The following is a 26,902-nucleotide window of genomic DNA, read 5'->3' as shown; positions in this document are numbered from 1 at the left end:
GTTTGTTTTACACACACACACACACACACAGATGTTAACAGCGGGACACAGGTGAACAAGTGAGAAAGGAAGAAGGGACAGCAGCACACTCGTCTGTCCTGCCGCATGTTCTCACTGCACTCGTTTATTTTTCAGACGAGGACAGCAAGTCTTCCTGAGAGCCGACGAGCCGCCTGCGTCCTCACACGCCTTTCAGGTAGGACACTCGTTCTTCTCTCTCTCTCTCTCTCTCTCTCTCTTTCTCCTTCTCTGACATGTCATCCATCACCTGCATTATCCCTTTCTTTTATATCTCATCAGCATCCAGCTGTACACCTCTGTCCATCATTCCATCTTTCTTCTGTCACTCTTTCCCTGACTTGTATCTCTCGATCAGCTTCTCTTCTTTCTCTCCATCTTTCCACTCGTCCCTACATGTGTCCCTTTCTCTTTTTCTTTCTCTATGTCCATTTCTGTACATCTGTTTTCTCCTTCATTCTATCCTTCCATCTCTCAAACACTCTTTTCTCTCAGGCTTTTTTCCTTCATGTTGGACATCTATCACTTTCTTTCCCTTCTTCCTCTCCGCACTCTTTCTCCATCACCCATCCCTCCATCTCTCTCCTCTCTCATTCTATCCATCTTCTGCTATCCACCTTCATCCTGGACCTTTCCTCATTCTCTATATCTACTTGTATTTCTCTCTCTCTCTCTGTCTCTTTCTTTATCTCTTTTCTACATCACCCTCTTATTCTCATCTCTCCATCATGCTTTCTTTAACCATTTGGCCATATTTCTGACTTGTCCTTCTATCATTCCCTTCTTCTACTACTACTAATGGAGAAATAGTTTTCTCCATTACCAATCCCTTCATCTCTCTCTATCTCTCATACCTCCGCTTCTCTCTGTTTTCCTCTATATGAGTTGCTTTATATGTCTTTCACTACCCACCTCTTTATGTTCATCTCTCTTTTTTCTCTTCCCATCTCTCCATCTGTTTCTTTCTTTTTCTTTCTTTATCTCTCCATCTTAAATTTTTCACCCTTTTCTTCCAGCACCATCTCTATCGATATTTCTTACTTCCTAAAATCTTTTTTCTGTACTCTGTCTCTTTCTTTAGCAACTGTTCTTGTTCTAAAACACACACACACACACACGCACGCACACACGCACACACACATGCACACACCTGTCCTGTGTCTTTTATTACCTGTCACTTGTTGTAAGAACAGAACAAATGGGGAAGAAACGGACAGAACAGGAGAGAAAGACAGCAACAGATGCAGACAGGACAGATAGACAGATGGACAGACAGATAGACAGATGGACAGATCACACATTCCTGAGGACGGGTTCTACACATTCCATCAGTGGTCATGTGTGAAATGCTGCGCTGTGATTGGCTGAGAGCTGAGAGGATGATGATGTACAGCATCATGGAGAAGCTGTTGATTCACTGATCAGAGATGACGTAATTTAAAGACGGTGATAATTAACGCTGTGTGCCGGGGGTGTGTTAGTGTCTGAGTGGAATTGCGAAGTGTGTGAAGTGTGTGTGTAAACAGGAAGTTCCGACAGACTTCATTTCTCTCAAACACAGTAAATAAATAAACAGAATGTTGTTCAATAATACGCACCAGTGGACTAATATTATCAATGAGAGAATTAGTGTGAGTCTGGCTGTACTTTTAAAGTGTGTGTGTGTGTGTGTGTGTTCATATCTTAATGAGGACCAAATGTCCACTACTACTACTACTCAGAGTGCTTTACAGCCAAAATAAAATAGTTAAGAAAAAAATAATAGAAGTGATGAAATATAAAACTATATTTATAACAACAATGTGTAAATAATTAAAATAATATAACAGTCATGTGTAAAGTAACATGCCAGTAAAATTAAGGTAAATAGTATTTAGCATTTTTTTGTTTTTGATAGAGCCTGAGAAATGTTTACTGGCCAATTTCTAGATCTTTGCTGTGTAATATTAAAACATAGCAACACATAAATGAATACATAAACATAAATAAACATATAAATAAATAAAACATATAAATATGTTATAGATCAAGATATGAACAAAAAAAAAAATCAGACAATTTTCTGTGTTAATGCTAATGCTAAGATTTAGGTTAGGTCCCAGGTAAGAATTTTTTGCTAGCAGTAAAAGTAGGTTCTTGTTCTGTTTCTAAGGCATTCCAAGAATATTTAATATAAATTTTAAAAAAATATCTCCCACATTGTTGGGACATTTTATTTTTAAAAGAAAAACTAAATTTCATACAGCGATATTGGGACATATTTTATGTTTGGAATGTTAGCATTTGGAAAATTTCCATACCATCAGATAAATTTTTTTGGTACAATACCTATATCAGAGCTAGCGTATGGACCGATATCGTATACTGATCTGATACCGACGTCGTCATGGTAACCGAGTGACTCTGCATGTTTCCGTTTCTGAGTTATGAGAGCGTCACATGATGGTGGTGTGTTTTAAGCAAATTCTGATCGACATCACGTGTTTTTCTGCGATATTAAATAGGTTAGAAGATTAAGCTTAAAAAATGTGTTAAATCCGATCAAAAGTGTTTGCTCTGATATCAATATTCAGGTTGAATTTGTGTAATATTCTTAATCCAGAATGTTGAATTTGTTTTGTTGTGTGTAAACATGTTTAAGAGGAAATTCCACATGAATGGGACCATATGTATGATTTGTCATGCAACACTGATGTTCCTCAGTTTAATAAAACATTGTGTTAACTTTATGTGGTATGCTACGTGTAATGCTGTGTTATCATTATGTGTTATGCTACATGTTAGCATTACGCGTTATGCTACATGATAGCTTTATGTGTTATGCTACGTGTTACGTTATATGTTAGTGTTACTTGTTAGCGCTACGTGTTAGCGCTACGTGTAATCACAGCGTAAATACTGTAGTTTGTTTTTTCGAGGTTGATAGTTTGGTAACAGTTCCTCCCTCACTGTGGTATGCTTCATGTTATGCTACGTGTTAGTGTTACGTTATGCTATGTGTTAATCTGTTATGCTACGTGTTAGCGTTACGTGTTTTGCTACATGTTAGCGTTACGTTATGCTATGTGTTAATCTGTTATGCTACGTGTTAGCGTTACGTGTTTTGCTACATGTTAGCGTTACGTTATGCTATGTGTTAATCTGTTATGCTACGTGTTAGAGTTACGTGTTATGCTACGTGTTATCACAGTGTAAATACTGTAGTTTATTTTCCGAGGTCGATGGTTCGGTATCAGTTCCTCTTTCACTGTCTGGATAATTAGCTAGCTTATATACTCAATGTCCATATTTCCCAGTTGCCTAGCAACAGTGTTTAGCAGTACTCTAACTAATTAAAATGAAAGTGCATCATGTCAAAGACACGACACAAAGTCACATTTAAACACACTTGCTGGAACATTACTTTTATAACCTTCAGACAGAAACTGTACACACATAATGTGTAGCATTATAACGCTACAGTAATACACACAGCAGTGTCACAAAGCCGGTAAAGTGTGTGTGTGTGTGTGTGTGTGCGTATGTGTAAAACATTGACAGTGTTAATGCATTATGTTGATTTTGCCCTTATGGCAGCTTCTGTCGATTAACTCTATCCCTGTGGGTAGGTGTGTGTCTGTGTGTGTGTGTGTTCAAGCTGCCATGTCTGGTTTGCATAAGATTTGTTTGTTGTGTGTGTGTGTGTGTGTGTGTATGTGTGTGTGTGTGTGTTTTAATTCCAATGTAGCTGCCAGGTTCCAATCAGGTTGTGAAAGGCTTTGATTAAAATGTCTCCTGGAGGATTTTGTTCTCTCTCTCTTTCTCTCTCTCTCTCTCTCTCTCTCTCTGCTTTTCTCTTCATCCTGAAACTTTACAAGGCGAATCTCCGATCCTAAAATATCTCAGGAGAACCCCTTATGTGGGATTTCAGAGACACAGGTTGCAGCAAGTGTGTGTGTGTGTGTGTGTGAGTGTGTGTGTGTGGTATGTGTGTTTGAGTGAATATGTGTACCAGTGTGAAGAGGTCTGGAGAAAAGACAAACACCAATCCCTGTTATTGTCATTAAATTTAGCCTCACACATGTGTATGTGAGTGTGCGTTGAAATGTGTGTGTGTGTGTGAGAGAGAGAGAAAGAGAGAGAGTGTGTGTGAGTGTGTATGTGAGTATATGTGTGTGTGTTAAGCTGACAGATGTATTCTTTTCAGCCAGTGATGTGTTTCTCAAAAAATTGACTGTTTCGATACATACACCCAGTGCCTTATTAACTGCAGACAATAAGCCCACACACACACACACACACACACACACACACAGTAGGGGTTAATGACCTTAACTAAGTGACAGTATGACTCATGTCACACACGTGTGTGTGTGTGTGTGTGTGTGTGTGTCACATTTTCTTTCTGAGAGCTCTGTTAATGTTTTTGTTAGCCAGTTTGTTAATTAATAACCTGCTGTATTTATTTATTTATTTATTGGTCTATTTGCTTGTTTTTAATATCTTATTATTTTTTATCTTTAAATATGTTTTTAAAAATATCTTATAATTTAATATCGTTAGTACTGTCAGTTAAGATTTTTATTTTTACACTCTGTGATTTTGCTGTAGTTTAATATTCACACACACACACACACTAAAATTTAGAAAAAAAATGGCATGGAGCAAGAAATAATTATTTTTTATTAATCATTAAAGTCCAATTATTATTATTATTATTATTATTATTATTATTATTATTATTATTATTATTGATGTGTATTAATAAGAAGTAATTAATTAATTAATTAATTAATTAATATCAATTATTTTAATCGTAATTTAATTTTACTTTAATAATAAATATGTATTTATTATTAAAATCTCACAATACAATACACAATAAATAGGAAATTTAAATCCTGTACAGCGAAAAAATGTTTAAAAATATCCACATTGGATTAAATGCGAGTAAGCAGTTCTGCAGTAAAAATCCATTCTTGAATTTACTTTAAAAAAACCCTAGAGTTTATGAAGAACAGGTTTATTTCCTCCAAGTCTTCGAGCTGTTCCACATAAGCGTTAAATCCAGTTCACCTGATTCACTTTCCTTCCACACTGACTAGCTGAAGCAGTGCGCTAGTGGGAGAAGGTATTAATAAATCAGAGAATACAGAGACGGCTCGAGGTTTAAACCCTCAGGATCACAGGTAACAATCTGTTTTAATTAATAACAGCATGAACACATGCAGATGTTCAGCTGATCACCAGGAGAAACTGCAATAAAAAGGAAACTGTCATGTTTCAGATCGCAGATCAGCTTCTGATATTTAGAAATATCTGAGATATTCAAATATTTCAGATGGTTTGGTTCACAAATGAAAGTTTCATATGAAACCCAGGTTCAGGTGAATATCAGCGATTCAGTCTCAGGATCTGAGAAGAATTTCAACTCATTGTATACAAAATTTACTCAAAAATAACGGAATGATAAATTCATTTCATCAACATCATTTATACCACAGCGTAGTTGAATTCTCCAATCTTAATTCTAATATGGTTGATGTGCTTATTGTAGTATGTTATCATTTCTATAGTAACAGCTCATTCACAGGAACTTGTACTGCGGATCGTGAATGTTAAATAAACGTCTTCTTAAAGAAAACTTCATCACATCAACGATTCCACCTGTTTCTAACTCGCTTCTGTGGAGCGTCTGCTGCACACGTCTCTGAGCTGTTACTATACTGACACAAATATTTAAACAACACAGAAACCTAATCGTCATGATGAAAGTGTGTGCTTGGAGTGTGTTTGCTCTTGGAGGTGTCTAAACCACACCAGTAAGTTACATCTTTATTAGAGAGATAGAGAGAAAGAGAGAAAGATGAACAGTGGGATGGGTTAGTCAGATTACCGAGAGGAAATCCAACAATAATAATAATAATAATAATAATAATAATAATAATAAGTACACAACTTTTATTTAATCAGAATCATGAAAGTTATAATAAGGAAAATTAAGCAATAAATTAGTATGGTATGAAAAACAGAAAACAGTCATTTAAAAAAAAGCAATTAATTAATAAAATATTTTTAAATTGAGTTGTAAAGAGAATGAGGTGAAGTGATCTAAACACAAAAATCATTCTTAATGTTATTTTGATTTTTTTTTTTTTTTTGTAAAAAAAAGAAGGATTTGTTGAATATGTAATAAAATAGTGTATCCACTGTCACACACAGCTGCCCACACACACACACACACACACACACACACACACACACTGGATATTATTTATGCTAAACGACAGAAGAGAGAGGCCAAAGGTCAGACAGAAAGAGGAGCTGCTTCTGTCAGTTCTCTTTTGTGTTTATCTATGTGTATTTCTGTGTGTGTGTGTGTGTGTGTGTGTGTGTGTGTGTCCACCCTTAAGTGACCAGCGCCTCAGTACCGTTTTACAGATGCGTCTCACTCGTCTCATCTCGTCTCGTCTTCCTCCGTCGTCTTTGGTAATTAGATCTTCAAACACTTGTCCCTTGTTCCTTCGTTCCGTCTTCCACTCGTTCCCTCTTTTACTCGTTCCCTCGTTCTTTCATTCACTCATTCCCTCATTCCGTAGTTGCCTTCTTCTTTCTCCATTATTTTCTTTTTGTCCTTTAACAGTGCTGAGTGTCAGTAGCTCACATCCTCACCATCCCAATGCAGAGGCAGCGGGGCCACGATTCGTCCGACACACACTGCGTTAGCGTCCAGGTATGTCACACACACACACACACACACACACTCGTTCCTCAACACACCGTCGTCTCTTTTGCTTTTTATACCTGACCTCACTGGTGCATGTTCTTCTCTCACACTGTGTGTGTGTGTGTGTGTGTGTGATCCAACAAATCATAATATTATATTGATCTCCACTTTAAATGCTTGATCATTTAGAGTTTTTTCTGTGTTTATTTTTATTTTTGTTATTTTTGTATAATTTTTTTCAATAGTTGCACTTTTCACACATTATCAGAAGGTTAAACAGAAGTGTGTTACCTGTTAGTTTACTATGATAGAGAAAATGTAAACAGTTCTATTGTGAGTGTTATGCTGTCACTATAGATGTCACAAAGATTCCACATATAAAATTAAACACGAATTTTATAAACACGTCTTTACCTCAAAGCGAAAATCACAGAATACAGATTTGACAAACCTTCTGGAAGGTCTTCTAAAGTAGTTATATAAATTGTTTAAGGTTAATATTTGGCAGCTATCACTGATAACATTAGTTTTATTTTCGTTAATTTCAGTTTATGGATACAAGATGAGAAAATTTAGTTGAAAAAATTCTTAACTTTTCACTTCCACGTTGTGTTTGTGAGTAAAATAAGTTTTATTACGGTTGAAATTTTCCAGAAAGAGAAAAGAAAGATAATACATCAAAATAAATCCAGTCATATTTTCTCAAAAGAAAAAAATCTTTATAAATTTTTTTTAATATATTTAACATTTTTGCTGTTTTTGCTGACTTGAGAGCTGTGGTAGCAAATTTTCCCCAAATCTACATCATCATCATCATCATCATCATCATTGAGGAATTAGCATAATTAAAAACAATTTGCAGAGATTCTGACTACTTATTTATTTTTAAGTTTAGTATGTCAGGTTCTGTGTAGAGGTAAAGATTACTTCACCTGTTTTTTAATATTTCTGAAGTATTTTACACACACACACACACACACATACACACACACACACACACACACACATATATATATATAGATAGATAGATAGATAGATAGATATAGATATATATGTAAAATATATGTTATATATACATATATTTGTGTATAATTTGTATAAAATTTGATTTATTTGTTATTGTAGTAGCTGTAGTATAATAGTTGTGGTATTATTCCTCATCTTACGCTGTTATCTATTTAAATTTACTTTTCAATTCATTTGGATTTGGATTGTAATTAAATTTAATGAAGTCAAAATAAAAAACCCAATAAATGGTGTTAAACCCACACGTCCTTTTCGGTCAGAACCACCGAAAGCTTTTTTAAAAAGGTTTAAATTGTAAGAGAGCACATTATCTTATCTCATTATAATAGCTCATTAGAGTTCATTAAGAGGCGACTGATAAAGTGCTCCTCCTCCTCCTCCTCTTCCTCATGTACATTACTCCCAGCTCCTCATTATCACTCAGACACATTTACTATCTAGTTTACTTGCTAACGAGTCCTAATAAAGGTAGCTTTAATAAAGAATTATTCTTAAGTACAACGTTCAGCACATGATAAGACGATAATGATCACGTTTGAGGTTAAAGAATTTAAATGAAATAAATAGAAAGAGCTGAAAATGGCACTTAATAAGAGTTAAGTTAAAGACATTTAAGGTTTTTCCCCTTAGCTAATTTTTTTTTTAATCAGTTGTGATGTTTGTGTATGTGTGAATCTTAACATGTAGCATTTACTATTTAATAATAATCCTTAACCATTATATAATTAAAGATGGGGAAAGAGAATCAAGTTAAAAAGATCAGTGTTTTTCCACTTTTATTCCATAGCTAATTATTTCTGTGATTACGCAGGTAACATTCTTGTGTAGCATCACTAAAAATACTTAACAATGGAACTGCTTAACATAAACACACAAAAAAAAATATATAAGAAATACCAAAATCCTTTAAACCACTCTATCATGAAGCAAGAGAAAGGAAATTCATGAATTTCATGAATGTGGGAAAAAAAACTCAAACTCCTTTATTAAATATGCACGTATTGGCCACTGATAAGTTATTAGGAATAAACAACGATTATGTAAACATTTGAATGTGTGTAGGTTAATAGAGTTTTAATAACCTGATAAATAGAAGAATAACAGACATGTAAGAGCTAATATCTGATGCATTTTCTCTTATTTTTACTGACCAGAGCTTCATCACTGAATATCAGATGCTACACAAAAATTGACTTTTTTTGAAGGAAATTTTTCATCTGATTGACAGAAAGCTTGTAATTATATGTGTGATTATAAACGTAGACACATAAAAGAAATGAGCATGTTTTATATTTCTGTGTGGACTATGAGCTAATTATATAACCGAATATCACAATATTGTGGCAGACTGGGTTATAATTTCCCAGGAGATAGATCTTACACACACACACACACACACACACACACGTACACACACACACACACACACAAAAGTACATTTCCGACAGGTTTTAGTTTTTCCATTTATGATGAAAGTGTTTTAAACGCGTCTAATCAATACTCGTTTAATCAGCCTGAGCATCAATCAGTCCACTCTATTGATCTGACCTGGCATACACACACACACACACACACACACACAGCCACACAGCTCTCTCTTCTTCATTTCTATGGATGGATGAGCACTTGACATCACCACTCTGAGCGTTTTCCTCTCTCTTTATGTTTCTGTTTATGTACCTTTTTTTTTTGCCCCTCGCTCCTGCCCCCAGGGGGTAACACCGCTGTCCAAAACATGATTTATGTACTCATACTTAATCACTTGGCAGATAATTTGATCTAAAAGCATCTTGAAAGTAACCGTGCAATCTCTAGTGCACACATCAATATAAAAGAATGTCTGAAATGTTATTAGCTCCATGAATAATAATGAATAATAATTATATAATAAAGAGTCTGAAGTAAAGTGTTTATTTACATACATTAACCTCTAAAATCTAACAGTGTTTATAATTAATTTTCTTGAGTACATTTAATAAATAAATAATACATCATTACTGATTAAGTATAAAGATTATCTTATAAGAAGTTTCTAAAATAATGAAATCGAGGTAGAAAGGTAGAAGAGTCTGTTTAAACGAAAATCTCAAACAAAGCTAAATGTAAAATAACTGAAGACAGTCTATAATAAATATTTAGGGAATAATCTTGGATTTGATGTTTTAAAAGAAGACAACAGTTATTTAGCAGTTAGCAGAAATGAAAAAAAAAAAATTAAGACAACAAGAATATGACCTGATTTTGTTTTGCAGCCCATTGTGGTAAAGAGTCCAATTTTGGTGCAATCTGGCAACCCTGGCCTCTACTGAGATTAGATTATTGATCTGAAGACTAAAACATTCAGTGAAAATTTATAACTGAAAAAGGTTACGGTTAGGGTTAGGGTCATCTTGCTCTCCTTGTGTAACATACACACACTCACACACACACGCACACACACACACACACACACACATTTATCAGTGGTGAGGGGGACAGAGGACATGGAGATTTGCAAAAAAAAAAAATCTCCAGAGAGAGAGAAAGAGAGAGAGAGAGAGAGAGAGTGTGTGTGTGTGTCTTCCAACACACTTGGAAATATCTCACGTCTGTGAGAACGTTTTGTTTTGGGAAATGAATCCTTAAGCGTATTGTTTAAATACAGGGAGATGGTGAACTCCTCACAGCGCTGCTTCCGCATGATAATCGACACGTAAACACATATGAGAAGAACAGAACAGAACAGAAAAGAGAAGAATGTGTCAGGTTATGCTTTTGGTGAATAGAATAACATCAAAGCTGGTTTAAAAACTTCTCTTGCCCAGAAAACACACATACACACACACACACACATACGTCATATTCAGGCACAGAATATACTCGATCACTGACATCCTGTAATTGTTCTTTCAGCACAAAGTCACAGAGGCTCGCCCCGCTGACAACAGGGCAAAAAAAGAAAAGAAAAAAGGGAAGAAAGAAAAAGAATAAACACAAATATGACAGACATGTATGTTACCTGTCAAAAAGCTGCAAAATATGCAAAATGATAAAGAAAGATGATCTTTCAGTAAAGTCTGTAAATTACTTTCACGTCCAAACTGAACTAAAAATTCCCATCAGATTTAAAACATTTTTTTTTTTTTCTTCACAGACGTATTTTGATAAATACCAATCAACCATAAAGCACATTTGCAGCACAGCTGATTTCCATTTAGCCACGCCCACAAAACTATAAAAAACAAAATACTCACAGAGAACTGAAAAGAACAAATACTAACTAAATGGTGAAATGCAGTAATACGGCTCAGCTACGCAGCATGTCAGCTAGCATAGACACACGCTAACTCCTCCTCCTTTTATAGGGTGCCATTACTTTTGTCCTAACTGAACAGCAAATCTTATTTGTCTTAATCTGTGGATTTGTTTTGAATGAGAAGATATGAAGCAGCTTATTCTGTCTTATTAACTTGAAGAGAGAGAAAAAAGAGGATGATGAGGGAAAGACTGCTTATAGCTGCTATAACGTAAGTGACAACAGGAACTAACTCATTTCACCAACATTAAATGTAACTATAAATGGATAAAATTTGAACAGTTGATTTGAACAAATGGTCTAAAAGATCTTTTTATTTCTGTATAATTTTCTTAATTTAATGCAGTATTCAGGGGGAATTTAATAGCGTGGAACTTTTTCATTCCGCTCCGCAGTTTTCCATTCTGTCCCTGCGCTCCGGGTTTTATTCCGACCCTCAACTCCATTTGGCGGCTACAAATTGAGTTTCCGATTTGAGCAGCTTTTCAACAGGCGAAATCCTGTATTACTGTGAAGTGTGCGCACACACACACACACACCCACACGCACGTTTACTTTCAGATTTGCTCTGGGCCGCCAGCTGAATGAAGAACGCAGCAGATTTTGTGAAGTTTGAGAAAGATGGAGAGGGGATGGTGAGAGAGAGAGAGAGTTTAGGATGAATAATGCAGGCAGGTGATTTGGCAGCGTCTGAGCTGGAACGAGGGAGAATGAATGTAGAGAAAAGGTAGAACGGTGAGAATAATAACAAGAGGTTAGGACACTCCCTGAGAGACAGGACGAGAGGAGGAAAGTAGGACATGGAGTTACTGAGTAAGACCTGCAGGATAGATGGAGACGAGATAGAGAGAATAAAAAATACAGAGAGCAGCTAGAGAAAAAAAACAGTGTGTGCATGTGTTGTGTGTGTGTGTGTGTGTGTGTGTGAGAGAGAGAGAGAGAGAGAGAGAGAAGGAACAGTGACAGAAACATGATTAAAGTCCTGTCGGGGAATTCACTGAGGCCGCTGACGACAGCAGATGGGTTTAATCTACTGAAGCGCTACACAACTTCTGTAAAAATCTCCGTGTTCAGCTTAATGAAGCCAAGCATCACTACACTGCTGTTCTCTAAACCTCTCTCCAGTCATTTTCTTTTTTCCTCTTCTTTTTTCCTCTCTGACAAATTCACAACATTAAAATTCATGTTTTGATATTAGGATTATTTTTTCCATGTAATCTGAGAGAGTTGTGACGATCAGTACGAATTTCACGTGACAAAGCATGACACAAAAACTTCACACTTCTAATTCTTTTATCCTTGTGGTCTCCTGAACTTGTACAGTTCCTCATCCTCAGTCAGACGCCCCGTCGAACCTTCTGGTTCTAATGTTACAGAGTAAGCTAGGGACTTGATATTCAAAACATCCACGTTACATTCCAGAAAGATCGGAAAAGTTCTCTGGTCACGCTGTCAGAATCTACTACAGAGCCGGACACAGTGCTGCTGATAGTCTGCAGTCCATCATTATAATGACTGTATGATTTTCTGGGATGATTTTCTTTTAATAACAGTGGAGAGCACAGTGAAAAAAAGAACTGAAAGAATATTTTTTGGAGGCCCAGCAGCTATATGTTGTCCTGTGCGCAGTTTATGTTGTGTGAGTTATATGCAGTGACAGCTCTGTAAATAAAAGCAGAGTTATTTTGTGAATTTCACAATCGGTCTCAACTAGAGATCTGTGTGTTTTGATTTTATCCCGCTCACACAGCTATTATTTTTCTTTGTACCTGTCAGTGGAAATTTCTAAGAAATTTAGTTTGTTCTATTTTCCAAAATATGTACGGAATAACACACAACCATACGGTTAAAGGAAAATAATCCATGTTGTGGTGCTGAGATACGGGCCAGTGCCAAGAGGAGTTCCTAGAGGCAAGTTAGTTCCTGTTCTCGCTGTTTTATCCACCTTAAACAGTCGTTCCCTCACCAGCCTCTCTTTTCTCTTTCTCTCGCAAAAATCCAGATTGTCTCTTTACAGAGAAACAGGAAAGCGTAAACTTCTCTGTCCTGAAGACTTTCCCGTGATGAGAAAATTATACACTACTTGACTATTACAAAGCGCTGACACTGGAGACTCCTTCCATAAATGTTTAATACATGTCTCTTGATGAAAATCTCACCACATCAACGATTATACATTTTTTCTTTGTTAAACAATAACACATTTTATTAATACATGTACAAGTCCCTGTGAATTAACCGTTACTATAGAAACCATAACTTATTAGAAGGAGTGCATTAATGTAAACCTGTCCTTCATGTTACAGCCTTCTGACCAATCAGATTTGAGAATTCAACTGTGCTGTGGTATAAAAACATATAAACATGTAAAGTAGTGTATATTTTTCTTATATATATATATATATATATATATATATATATATATATATATATATATATATATATGTATATATATACACTCACCGTCCACTTTATTAGGAGCACCTGTACACCTGCACATTCATACAGTTATCTGATCAGCCAATCATGTGGCAGCAGCACAATAAAACAATGCAGATACAGGTCAAGAGCTTCAGTTAATGTTCACATCAAACATCAGAATGAAGAAAAGGTGTGATCTCTGTAACCGTGGCATGAATATTTATAAATCTCCTGGGAATTTAACACACATCAGTCTCTAGAGTTTACACAGAATGGTGCAAAAATCAAAAAACATTGCAACAGTTCTGTGGGTAGAAACGCCTTGTTAATGAGAGCGCGCAAAGGAAAATGGCCAGATTGGTTTGAGCTGCCAGGAAGGATATAGTAACTCAAATCACTCTTTACAACCGTGGTGAGCAGAAAAGCATCTCAGCATGCACAACACATCGAAGCACTTCAGGTTCCAGACTTACCCAAGCTGGAGAGTTGAAGATTAGGAACAAAATCACCTGGTCTTTTTCCAGTCTTCAGCGGTCGAGTTTGGGTAAGTCTGTGCCCATGATAGCCTCAGATTCATGTTCCTGGCTGACAGGAGTGGAATCTGATGTGGTGTTCTGCTGCTGTAGCTCATCCACCTCAAGGTTTGATGTGTTGTGCATTCCTAGATACTTTTCTGCTCACCATGGTTGTAAAGAGTGCTAATTTGAGTTACTAGTGACTTCCTGTCAGCTCAAACCAGTCTGGTCATTCTCCTCTGGTATCTCTCATCAACAAGATGTTTCAGCCTGCAGACCCTCCGCTCACAGGATGTTTCTTGTTTTTCACACCATTCTGTGTAAACTCTAGAGACTGTTGTGTGTGAAAATCCCAGGAGATCAGCAGTTTCTGGAATACTCAAACCAGCCCATCTGGCACCAACAGCCATGCCCCAGTTAAAGTCACGGAGATCACACTTTTTCTACATTCTGATGTTTGAAGCTCTCGACCTGTATCTGCATTATTTTTTATGCATTGTGCTGTTGCCACATGATTGGCTGATTGGATAACTGCATAAATGTGTACAGGTGTTCCTAGTAAAGTGGAGAGTGAGTGTACATAATATATAGCATATTTTTTATTTAAACCAATTAAAAAAAAAAAAAACCAAAAATGAATAGTCTACCTGCTATTCGTATGTGTATTTGTATTCATTTAGAAGATATTATCTGTCCAATCTGAATAGCGTATTGGTATTTGGTTACACCGCTAGTTTGTTGTAATGTTTTTAACAGTCCTTCACAGAACACATGCTGTGTTTACACACACCAGTCTGTATGAATTCATTCAGATTACAGATTCCTGATGAAGAGTTTATATGAATATAAACTGAATGAGTATGAATCCTAAACTGCACAACATTGTGCGCATACATGGAGTAGAGTTTAGTGTCAAAGTTGCCATGACAACGGGGAGCACGTGAGCCCGTGTTCCTCACACTCATGCTGCTTGTGTTTTTAATGAGGTTTAAATAATTTCTGTCTCAGCAAAATGTCATCAGAGTGTGATTATTAAATGCACAGTCAGAAGAAGAGTGTGTGAGTGCAGTAAAGTTAAACCAGGTGTTTAATATCATTGTTAAAAATACCATAAAATGGACAATTATCCATAATGTGTCCAACATTAAACACCACTTGAGGTTAGAGATGTTTACATGAATGTTTATTCTGATTGATTATTAATGTCGGAGCTTAATAGATTATTAAGCTATTTGTATTCTTAAAATTAGATTTAATTTTCATTCCTAACAGAGATTACTGCGTCTGTTTGAGAATGAACAAATCTGTAAAGCTGCAGTAATTAATCACGCTAAGAATTATGCTAAGCTGTGTTATAAATTACAGAAATGAATCAGTGAAGTTTCAGCAGTAATGTACACACCTTAAGCAGCACTCCTCTATGTACACTTTCATTTGTCTTTTTTCATTCATCATGTAACCATTCTAGCTTTCTAAAAAAAAAACAAAAACGCTTGGATCCAAGGGTTATCCTCTGTTGAAGGGTTCTACACAGAAAAAAAACACTTCCTGTGTAAAGTAGCCTAATGGTGTCCATTAAGCATTAGTATGTAAACGGGAAATAGTTAATGGGAAACCTCAGGACAGTTCCCATTAAAAAAACACTACCCTTACCAATGTCCACATTAATAATTACTGTTTTTCTGTGTAGAACTGCAGAACACAGGGTTCCAATTTCAGAAAAGGTTAAAAGGTTTTAGTAAGTAAAAAAGCATTAACCATCCAAAGAACCCATGAGGAACCTTTTTCCTACAATCTGAGAGCATTTAACACTGACCACCTGAGAGAACTTTAAAGGTTCCATATAGAACCCTATACCTATATAAGAGAATAAGAACACTATGTAAGAGTGTTTCTTTATCAGAAAGAAGAAGAACCTGCACTTATCCAATGAACCCTTAAAGAACCCATAAAGAACCCTTTTTAGTGACTGTGTGACGATATTAATGTAGAGTTCGTTGGGCAGAGATGTGTGTGTGTGTGTGTGTGTGTGTGTGTGTGTGTGGCTAGGCAGCTGGCACCGAAATGATAATACACACACACACACACGTTTATTTACACACACTGTCCGAAATGGGCTCCATGCCCACAGAATTCCTCAGTGCACTTCTAATGATTCTATTTCATTTCCATTATAAACCACGTCTCTCTCTCTCTCTCTCTCCCTCTCTCTCTCTCTCTCTCCCTCTGTGCATGTTTGTCTCTCTCTCTCTCTTGGGGTGAGAGATAAAGGGATAAATCGTTGTATTTGTGTCTGCTGTAATTTGTCTTCTGTTCGGATGAAGACACGGCGGCTTTCCAAAAAATAAACAGCTTATGAATCCTCACTCCTGAATCCTCTCAGGAAATAATGTGTGTGTGTGCATGTGTGTGTGTGTGTGTGTGTGTGTCTGTGTGTGTTCTCTAATCCCTCTGTCAGGCTGTTGTTGGCTCTTCAGTCTTGAGGACTGGTGGAACATCTTAGCGTTAGAACGCTGTGACGCATTGTTACACATACACACACACACACACAAGTGTGTACTTAAAACGCACCATCTGCCTTGCCCCTCTGGGCCGGAGAATCAATTCTCTGTCTTTCTCTCTTTCTTTCTCTCTCTCTCTCTCACACACACAAAACCACACACACAAAACCACACACACTTGAGTGCTCACATATCAGCACAGACGGCAGTCTTGCTTTCTGTCAACACAGGAACAGATCAGAAGAGTGATATTAGTGAGATATGAGAGAGACATGACTAAACACACTCTATCTCTCTCTCTCTTGCTCTCTCTCTCTCTCTCATGTAGCCTGCAAAAATCCCTTTTACATTTTTATTTTCTGTATTAGATTAGTAACTACTTTTACATGTTTCCACTTTTCGCAGAACTAAATGAACGACATTGCCACAGTTCCTGTTCCTGGTGTGTGTTTGTGACACACTGCACGAACCATAGCCAGCACTGTAAAGTGCAGTAACACACTGAACACTGTGAGACAACGCTGCTCATACACACACACACACACACACACACACACACATACACACACTTTATCAATCGCTAGTTTTCTAAACGCAGGTGTTTATGATGTGGGGATGAGAGTTAGTACAATTTTGTCTTTGACCAATCAGGAACAATCAGTACAGCAAGCCCCGCCCCCAATAGTTCCTGCCCTGTGGAATAGGACTTCTGTTCTCTAGAGTAGCGTTCCTTGAATTATGGCCTAGTTTGATTCCTGTGTTACTGAAAGGGTTCCTGTGATTAACTGGTTCACTGACTGATTCATTCTCATTCTTAATAGCATTTATCTAATGAGAAATCTGCAGATAGTGTCTGTCTCTCTCTCTCTCTCTCTCTCTCTCTAAACTTGTCTCTGTCTGTTTTTCTGTCTCTATCTCTCTCACTCTGTCTCTCACCCTCTTTTCTTTTTCTCTCATTCCCTCACTGCACTCATTCCTGTTGCAGATATCTTTCATCCTTTTCTTATTTGACTCACTACCCTTCCTTTCCTCTTCATCCATCCATTTATTTATTTATTCATTCTTCTATTTGTTTGTTTATTCAGCCTTGTATTTGTTCTTTAATTTGTGTTTTCATTAATTATGTTTTTTCATGCGTTCTTTTATTTATCTGTTTGTACATTTGTGAATTAATTTTCTCAATCAGCCCTTCATTCATCAGTTTATTCATGTTTTTATTCATGCATTTGTTCATTAATTCATTTGTTTGTTAGTGAATGAATTAATTTGGTTTCTGTGCATTCATTGTTATGTTTATTAGTACATTTAACAAGAACACCATCTTTTACAAATGTGTGAAAAGTAAAAGCCTGTGCATTATTGTGTGTGTGTGTGTGTGTGTGTGTGTGATAAAACTTTTTCGAATGCAATGGTTTACCTTTGCCTTCACACTCACTCAGCATTCTAAGTTCTCTTAGATCACACACACACACACACACACACACACACTCTTGTCTGCGATGTCTCACTGGTGTGTTAATATCAGCGCTGACTCCAGCAGGATGCTGATGAATGAACGCTTCAATTGTTTCTGTTTTCTATTAAACTGAAGTCCTCAGTGATAAACAGGAAGTTCTTTTACATTTGTGCTTATTTTACAAAAAGCAGTGAAGTGGTATCTTCTGATTCGCTCGCTGGAAACCACCTGTACTTCCTGATCTAGCAGAAGTGTTCGGTTCAGTTATTTCACAGTGCTGGACATGACCATGTGTTTCTCTGACCATGAATCCACACGGGACGCGTCTCAGCTGAGTGTCTGTTCTAGCTTCCTGTTAGGAGAAAGAGCAGCAATGCACTTCACTTTTAATCTGTTTTAGCAACTCCAGCATTCCACTGTCAGTTATGAAGAGGTGAATTTACATTTCCTGTGATTTTTTATTGTTTTTTGTTTTGAGAGCGATGTTCAAACACTGTTAGAAGAAGGAATTACTTCTTGTCAAATTTGTGCATGAGAAAAGAAAAAACAAAGCAAACATTCATATTACAAATTCTCAGACAAGACCAAGACAATCAGTGGATAAGCCTAGTAGAAGAACTACCAGAATGCCATGCTGACAACCACGCCCACTCTTAGCGACCACTCTTAGCCACGCCCCTCTCAGCCATGCCCCTCTCAGCCATGCCTGATCTAAGCCATGCCCACTCTCAGCCACACCCCTCTCAGCCACACCACTCTCATACTGTAGATGAGTATCGTAGTGTACAAACTAAGGCTGTAAGACTCAAGTCCGGTCTCAAGAATTTGTTTGTATTGACTTGGACTTGTCTTGGCCAGTGGTCTCAATAAGTATAGTCTTGGTCTTGTCTGAGAATTTGTAATATGAATGTTTGCTTTGTTTTTTCTTTTCTCATGCACAAATTTGACAAGAAGTAATTCCTTCTTCTAACAGTCTAATCACTAAAGAAGCTGATTACTTGAAGTAAAGGCTTGGCCTCAAAATGGATTTAATTTTGGTCTTGACTCTGTCTTGCTTTCATTTGGACTTGATCTTGACTTGACTTTGACCTGCTCAAGACTCAATTTTGACTCAATCTTGGCTAGTCCTGGTCTTGAACTTGTCAATGGTGGTCTTGCGTACAGCTCTACAAACACTTTGCTCTGCAGCTGCAGGTTACACAATTCTGACGTCTCTGTAGATGGAGTTTGGCGCGTTTGTGATGTGGCTGGTGTGGATTCAAATGCTTGTTAAAGTGGAACTGAATATATCTTCATTCTTGATGTGATGTGTTTGCTGTGACTGGGCCATGAGCTGGTGCAGAATTAAACACGGTTTTAGACCTGGAGCGGATCACCACTGCACAGCGATTAAGCGATTAAGTGATTATCTTCTCAGATCATCCTGTGGTGTGTAAAATCCAATCTTAAATCCTTCACTCTCCTCACAGTCCAGTCAGATTCATGACACAGCTTGCGAGAGTGAATCTTTGCCCTTAAAGTCTTCACTACTCCTCTTTATATAAGCATTTAAAAGTTTGTACTTTTAATGGTATAAAAACTTTGCTAAGTGTTTTGCTATTTGCCCTAGATCCAGCCCTCCTGTCCATTTCCCCATAACGTTCTGCTAAGCCTCTTTAGCTCGATTTTTCCCAAGTCCCTGTGGTCAAGCCGATAATTGGCTTTTCTGCTCAGCACTGAAATGAAATCGTGCGTGCAGAATAATAAGCTATCAGACTTTACCTGTTCCATTATAGGGCTGAACAAAGGGGAAAAAAACAGAGAGAGATTGCAAAAATACTTTTCGACAAGGGACAGAATCAACAGATACTGAATTTACATTAAATAATAAACAACTCTGTGTGGAGTCACTGTTGATTATTTTCCTATAATAGCACATCCCCAAGTGATTTGTTCCTCTTGTACCACAGCAATTAAAGAACGTCATACTTTTCACCCGTTTATAGTTACATTTAATGTAACTATACCTGTTGTGCAAGTGAGTTCCTGTTGTCACTTATGTTATAGCAGTTATAAACTCTCTTGCAGTTAATAAGACAAAAAAATCTGAGAAACCACTTTTCCTCTGACTGTTACAAAGTGCTGACACTGGAGACTCCTTCCCTGTCACATTAACAGAAAGCTTCACCATTTATGTGGAGCGCCTGCAGTACAAGTCCCTGTGGATGAGCTGTTACTATAGAAACAGTAATGTCGGTATCGTATACTGTCAGAGCTGCTGTTATAGAAAATTAATCAACACCTTCTGACCAGTCACAGCCTGGAATTCAACAGCAGCGTGGTGTAAAATAATTAACTTGGAAAATGTTTTACATCTTTAATAAAGTGGGAACTTTCAGAAAAATGAGGATAATCACACTTTTATATTAATGTATTCATTTATAGTTATGAAATTTATGTGAATATGGTGTTGAGGTTCACTTCAGCAGGGATCTCTCCAGGCGAAAGATGGCGTAGTGCAGCGGTTCTCAGACGAGAAGTCTTTTCATTTACATATGGGGTTGTGAGAGAAACTCACAATCTCCTCCTTTGTTTTATTTATTTATTTATTTATTATTTTACAGATCACTATTAGAAATATTCACTGTCTTTGAAACAACTATGGAAACGGATTTTGTGTGCTACTGATGTGGCAGGAGCACACCACATTTAAATGAAGCGTATATGTGCTATTTTAGTGTTTTCACTCTCCTGACACACTGCACTTGTGCAGGAGTTCAGCAATAAAATGGACAAATTCCCCTGTCCATCTACCACTGGCTAAACAAACTAGCGTTGTCTCAAATTACATACTTATCTACTATTCTAGACTGTAAGGTGAAAGTGTATGAAATGTAGAATGGTCATGGATTAGGGTTGCAGAAAGTTCATAATATCCACTTGGGGTCAGTCATTAGCCCAAAACGTTTTGGGAACCTGTGCTGTGTGAGTCTTGTGTGTGATGGTTTAGTGTACACACCGCTAATTCTGAGGTTTGGAAAGTGGTGTAGTATAGAGATTTTCAGCCATATTTTCAGCCATTTTAGAAGCATCAATAATAGGTTTATTTTTTAAATATAAGGTTAAATTTGCTACGCTTAAATAAAATTTCTTATCAAAAATAAGTACATCTATACGAGACAAAATTTTCCCCTCATATCTGACTGTATCTCCAGTAACCTCACCTCGTCTCTCTGACCACACACTCTCATAAAGAGAAAAATGAAGGCAGCCCTAGAAGAAGCCTTTATGTGTCACATATACTGTACATTACATTACAGTAAAGGTCCCTTCTTTGCATATCCAAGCTTGTAAGGAGTTTGGGGTCAGAGGTCAGGGTCAGCCATGATACAGTGCCGAGGAGGGTTAAGGACCTTGTTCAAGAGCCTGACCTTTTAACCACTGTGTCACCAGTGCTCTTATCATAAACAACCTGTTCCTCTCTGGCATGAGTGTAGTGATGAGTGTAGTGATGAGTGTAGTGAGTGTAGCGCCGTGTGTGCTGACGTGTGTAGTGACGAGTGTAGTGACGTGTGTAGTGACGTGTGTGCTGACGTGTGTAGTGACGAGTGTGCTGACGTGTGTGCTGACGTGTGTAGTGAGGAGTGTGGTGACGAGTGTGCTGACGTGTGTAGTGCCGTGTGTGGTGATGTGTGTGCTGAAGTGTGTAGTGACAAGTGTAGCGACGTGTGTGCTGACCTATGTGGTTACGTGTGTAGTGACGAGTGTGGTGACATGTGGTGACGTGTGTGGTGACGAGTGTGGCGACGGGTGTAGCGACGTGTGTGCTGACATATGTAGTGACGTGTGTAGTGACGAGTGTGGTGACATGTAGTGACGTGTGGTGATGAGTGTAGCGACGTGTGCTGACGTATGTGGTGACGTGTGTAGTGACGTGTGTAGTGACGAGTGTGGTGACGTGTGTAGTGACGAGTGTAGCAACGTGTGCTGACGTATGTGGTGACGTGTGTAGCGACGTGTGTAGTGACGAGTGTGGTGACGAGTGTGGTGACGTGTGTAGTGACGTGTGTAGCGACATGTGTGCTGACGTGTGTAGTGACGTGTGTGGTGACAGGTGTGGCGATGAGTGTAGCGACGTGTGTGCTGACATATGTAGTGACGTGTGTAGTGATGAGTGTGGTGACATGTAGTGACGTGTGTAGTGACGAGTGTGGTGACGTGTGTAGTGACGCGTGTAGCGACATGTGTGATGACATGTGTAGTGACGTGTGTATTGACGAGTGTGGTGACGAGTGTAGCGACATGTGTGCTGACGTATGTAGTAACGTGTGTAGTGACGAGTGTGGTGACGAGTGTGCTGACGTATGTAGTGACGTGTGTGGTGACGAGTGTGGTGACGAGTGTAGCGACGTGTGTGCTGACGTATGTAGTAACGTGTGTAGTGACGAGTGTGGTGACGAGTGTGCTGACGTATGTAGTGACGTGTGTGGTGACGAGTGTGGTGACGAGTGTAGCGACGTGTAGTGATGAGTGTAGTGATGTGTGTGTGCTGACGTATGTAGTGACGAGTGTGGTGACGAGTGTGGTGACGTGTAGTGACGTGTGTATTGACGAGTGTGGTGACGAGTGTAGCGACGTGTGTTCTGACATATGTGGTGACGTGTGTAGTGACGAGTGTGGTTACGTGTGTAGTGACGAGTGTGGTGACGTGTGTAGTGACGAGTGTAGCGACATGTGTGTAGTGACGTGTGTGGTGACGAGTGTGGTTGACGAGTGTAGCGACGTGTGTGCTGACGTATGTAGTGATGTGTGTGGTAACGAGTCTGGTGACGTGTGTAGTGACGAGTGTGGTGACGAATGTGGTGACGTGTTCTGACGTGTGTAGTGACGTGTGTGGTGACGAGTGTATCGATGTGTAGTGCTGACGTGTGTAGTGTTGTGTGTAGTGACGTGTGTAGTGACGTGTAGTGATGAGTGTAGTGAGGTGTGTAGTGTTGTGTGTAGTGACGAGTGTAGCGACGTGTGTTCTGACGTATGTAGTGACGTGTGTGGTGACGAGTGTGGTGACGTATAGTGATGAGTGTAGTGATGTGTGTGCTGACGTATGTAATGACGTGTGTAGTGATGAGTGTGGTGACGTGTAGTGACGTGTGTATTGACGAGTGTGGTGACGAGTGTAGTGACGTGTGTGCTGACGTATGTAGTGACGTGTGTGGTCACGTGTGTGGTTACGTGTGTGGTGACGAGTGTGGTGACGTGTAGTGTTGTGTGTAGTGTTGTGTGTAGTGATGTGTAGTGATGAGTGTAGTGACGTGTGTAGTGACGTATGTAGTGTTGTGTGTAGTGTTGTACACATTACTTTGTTGTTTCTGTATTTCTGAACGCATTTTATTTAAAAATAGAGGAAATGAATACAGTCTGACTCGTCATTCATCGATTCATCAGCTTTAATTAACATTCTCTTTTTCTAAACGTTACGCTTTGAACTTGAACTTTTAGAACTTTTTCGCTTCCAGCTCCAGACCATTGCCTTTCTCACAAAAAAGGGTTTTTTTGGTCTTAAGTTCCCCCTTTATTGCTTGAAGAGAGTCAGAAGGTCATTTAGAAGGAGTGAAGTAGAATATAACGAGTTGTTCTGTTGTGTATTGATTGGTGCAATGTTGCATAAATACAAATTCATGTTGCCATGGAAACTCTTTTTCTCCATCCCTGCAAGATAATCGCAGAACATGCTGATATTATCGCTGTCCTCATTCCCGTCTGACGTTCCGTAACTTCTCTAAGACCTTCTCCAATGTCCTCATCTGTCCCACTTCTCTTAGATCGATGGCTAATGCGTGGCCCAAAAACACAAAGCCTCATGGGAAATGTAGTGCAGGAGCTTGTTTATAGAATTCAATCCAGATGTGGTTGGCTGCTGGTCGACAGTATAATTATTGACCCTACACATCTGGATCTACAGCTGTGTGTGTGTGTGTGTGTGTGTGTGTGTGTGAGTTCAGGATGCCACAGTAACTCCATGTGCAGCTGCTCAGAATGAACAGATAATTGGCGAGCGAGAGTTCAGAGAGTGTGATGGAAAATTGGATGGACCTTTAAGGTTTTTTTTTTTTTTTAAGAATCATCTGCAGTTCTTTGGGTTTCAAAAGCATGAACAGTATAAACTGGTAAATTTATTAGTTTCAGTTAAACCACCTCCAATTTAAACCTCTTAAATATAATCAGTGTAGAATAATTTATAAAATTTCACATGTGGTCTTTAAGTATGTATCCCATGAAAATATCCACAACGGCCTAAAAATGATATTACATTACAAAATACCCGTCCAACAGTCTAACATCACTACACAACGCTAATTATTAGCTAACCTAGCTAGCCGTTTAGCTAACCGCTAATCAGCCCACATTAGTCAGTGGGATTTCAGTGTCAGAGTCAAAGGATTCACATATTTTAAGATTTATATTAAGATTTACATCTTAATATATTCCAGTGTTACCATGACAGCTATCATCAGATCATTGCTAACAGTAGCTAAACGAGGTCACTAAATTGCATGTTCTTTATATTTTATATATAGTAAACCTTTCCAGAGAGAGAGAGCGAGAGAGGTAGGTTAGTATTTGGCAGAAAGTAGGTTATTAAAAGGTGTAACCTCTTCTGTCTGTCTCTCTCTCTCTCTCTCTCTCTCTCACACACACACACACACACACACACACTACACTAAACACCGTGATTTATCCAGTTTGTATTTTTAGCTGGACATTAATTCTGCTCCGAGTCCTCAGAGTGAGTGTTAATGATCATTCTTTATAGAGCTTAAAGTTTCTCTGTAAGCGTAGCAGATGAGCACTCGGTCAGATTATCCTTCACACCGTGAGCATGTTTTCTTTATAGCAGATCGCATTGATTTAACACACACACTGGCATTATTTTATTATTTCAACAAATCAGCACAGTGGATTAAAAGTGTAATAAAATCTCCTACATCTCACACACATTACAATTTCCTCACCTTGATTTAGTTTCCGGTGGCTTCATTAAATTGCGCTCGAGTAACTGTTAGAGCTCGTTATAAATAAAATAAAATGTAAACTAACAGGATGTGCTGGATCAAGTGCTATTCTGTGTCCTGCTGGATAATGAGTGTGGAAGCCATTTCGTTAAATGAAACCAATGATTAATGTGATAATTACAACTAGCACTATTCATGCAGTAATATATTGGTGATATATGAGACTTCTATTAGATTTCTCTCAGCACTCACCATCTTCTCATTCATATATCATCATATGAATCTTTTATTTTACATTTTTAAATTCTCTCTTTAAAAAAATTGACAGCAAAGAAAAAAGCGCTATTTCCTTCTTCAGTCTGTATTTTTGATCCCTGATTTTTTTTCAGGGTTTAAAGACGAGTGTTTGTGTTTCAAGGCAGTGGTCTAGATGCTAGTGAAGACAACATCTTCTAGTCAAGAGCAAGTGTGTGTATGTGTGTGTGTGTATGTGTGTGAGAGAGAGGTGGAACATGAGTGGAACTGATGATTAGTGTTAAAGATAGATTGGAGATGATGTGTGTGTTAGAGGTGTGTGTGTGTGTGTGTGTGTGTGTGTGTGGTTATCAGGCTGTTGTGACATGTAATTAAAGGTGATCAGTGTGATGATCTCGGTGCTCGATTACTTTCTCCTTATCACAGTCCTGATCCACACCAGCAACCGAGCGACACCTCAAGTCTGTAATTACATCTCATCACTCTGACACACTGCTCCTGATGGAGAAGGCACCCTGAGATAAGTGTGTGTGTGTGCGTAAGCTACTGAAGTTCAGACGTCATGGTGTGGATTGATGATCTTTGAGATTCAAGGACTGATTGAAGTTTAATACTCTATAATTATTAAAGACACAAACACAAACAGATCAATACACACCCACTGAGTGCGTGTGTGTATGAGAGAGAGAGAGCGAGAGAGAGAGAGCGAGAGAACAGATGGCACATTTAGAGATCTAGAACTTTTTCATGTTTTGCTTCATTTAATATTTTTATGGTTTATAATAATATTAAAATAATATTATTTTATACAAGCTTTGATTGAGGATTTTAATACGATTGTAATACTTAATTTCATTTATTTTTATTTTTGATAATGTTATATAAATATATGTTAATATAAATTAGTTACATTTTAATAGTTTAGTTATATTTTGTTGAATATTAATATGTAAATATCATTTTTATGTAATTCTTTTCCAAATTGTGTTCATGTTCATTAAATTTTTGCAGCACCTAATTTAAATCTTAAAAATCTTTAAAAGTGTTCGAAAAATGTTCATTTGTAAGAATCATTCATAGCTTGTTTATTCTTAATTTTTTGTAGTGTTTAGCGTTCTGTCCTGGTGTTGTTCTATTGAAATAAATTCAAATATTGCAGTTTGTTTTAATGTTATTTTCCAAACTTTGTAACTATGTACTATGTACACATAGCAACAGATTGTCATTATACATTTGTTGCTATGGTTACGTGGGCGGGCATTTGTTATGTCACCATCCTGTTGTTGGTTTTAATCAAAACATTTCCACACGTGTAGCTGCTGATATAACTCACTCGTTTCTACGTAAATCCACATCTTTATCATGACACAATAAGAACGATAGCGTTGTGAAATCATTAGTGCTGTTACTGATGCTGGTTGTCATGGTAACATGGTTTAGAACTGAGATTAAAGGTTTGATCAGATCTATTTTAGACATGTCCTGATACACACCTCACAGCCAATCAGGATGCAGTGTTTTTCATGGCTGTGAGCTCTTTCTGAGCTCTTCAGATAACACTATGCTCACAGAATAACACACACTGCACTGTTCTCACTTCCTTACTAATAGTGCTGGATGTGGGCGGGGCAAATTCTACAATACAACACCTTTCCAAACATGGAGCTGCGCTGAGCCACACGTTCAACCTACACCAATTAGCATTCAGGTATCTGCT

General features: G+C 37.8%; 1 protein-coding gene across 11 annotated transcripts in view; it reads left to right on the top strand.

Moving 5' to 3' along the window:
- The window catches only part of LOC113544562 (cGMP-dependent 3',5'-cyclic phosphodiesterase), a 173,878-nt gene that overhangs the window by 47,441 nt on the left and 99,535 nt on the right, over positions 1-26,902 (top strand). For 4 of the 11 annotated variants that reach the window (XM_053239551.1, XM_053239552.1, XM_053239553.1 and 1 more), the window contains exons 2-4: positions 136-196; positions 6,411-6,486; positions 6,641-6,730. In XM_053239551.1, the coding sequence (XP_053095526.1) occupies positions 6,677-6,730 (54 nt within the window). In that variant the 5' untranslated portion in view covers positions 136-196; positions 6,411-6,486; positions 6,641-6,676. The remainder of the gene's footprint in view (positions 1-135; positions 197-6,410; positions 6,487-6,640; positions 6,731-26,902) is intronic. The other 7 variants (XM_034310565.2, XM_026943411.3, XM_053239550.1 and 4 more) reach the window with 2 other exon arrangements.

This window comes from Pangasianodon hypophthalmus, chromosome 14, assembly GCF_027358585.1.
Source record: "Pangasianodon hypophthalmus isolate fPanHyp1 chromosome 14, fPanHyp1.pri, whole genome shotgun sequence".
NCBI classification, from domain to species: Eukaryota; Metazoa; Chordata; class Actinopteri; order Siluriformes; family Pangasiidae; genus Pangasianodon; species Pangasianodon hypophthalmus.
This window is presented reverse-complemented; position numbering and strand designations above follow the sequence as displayed.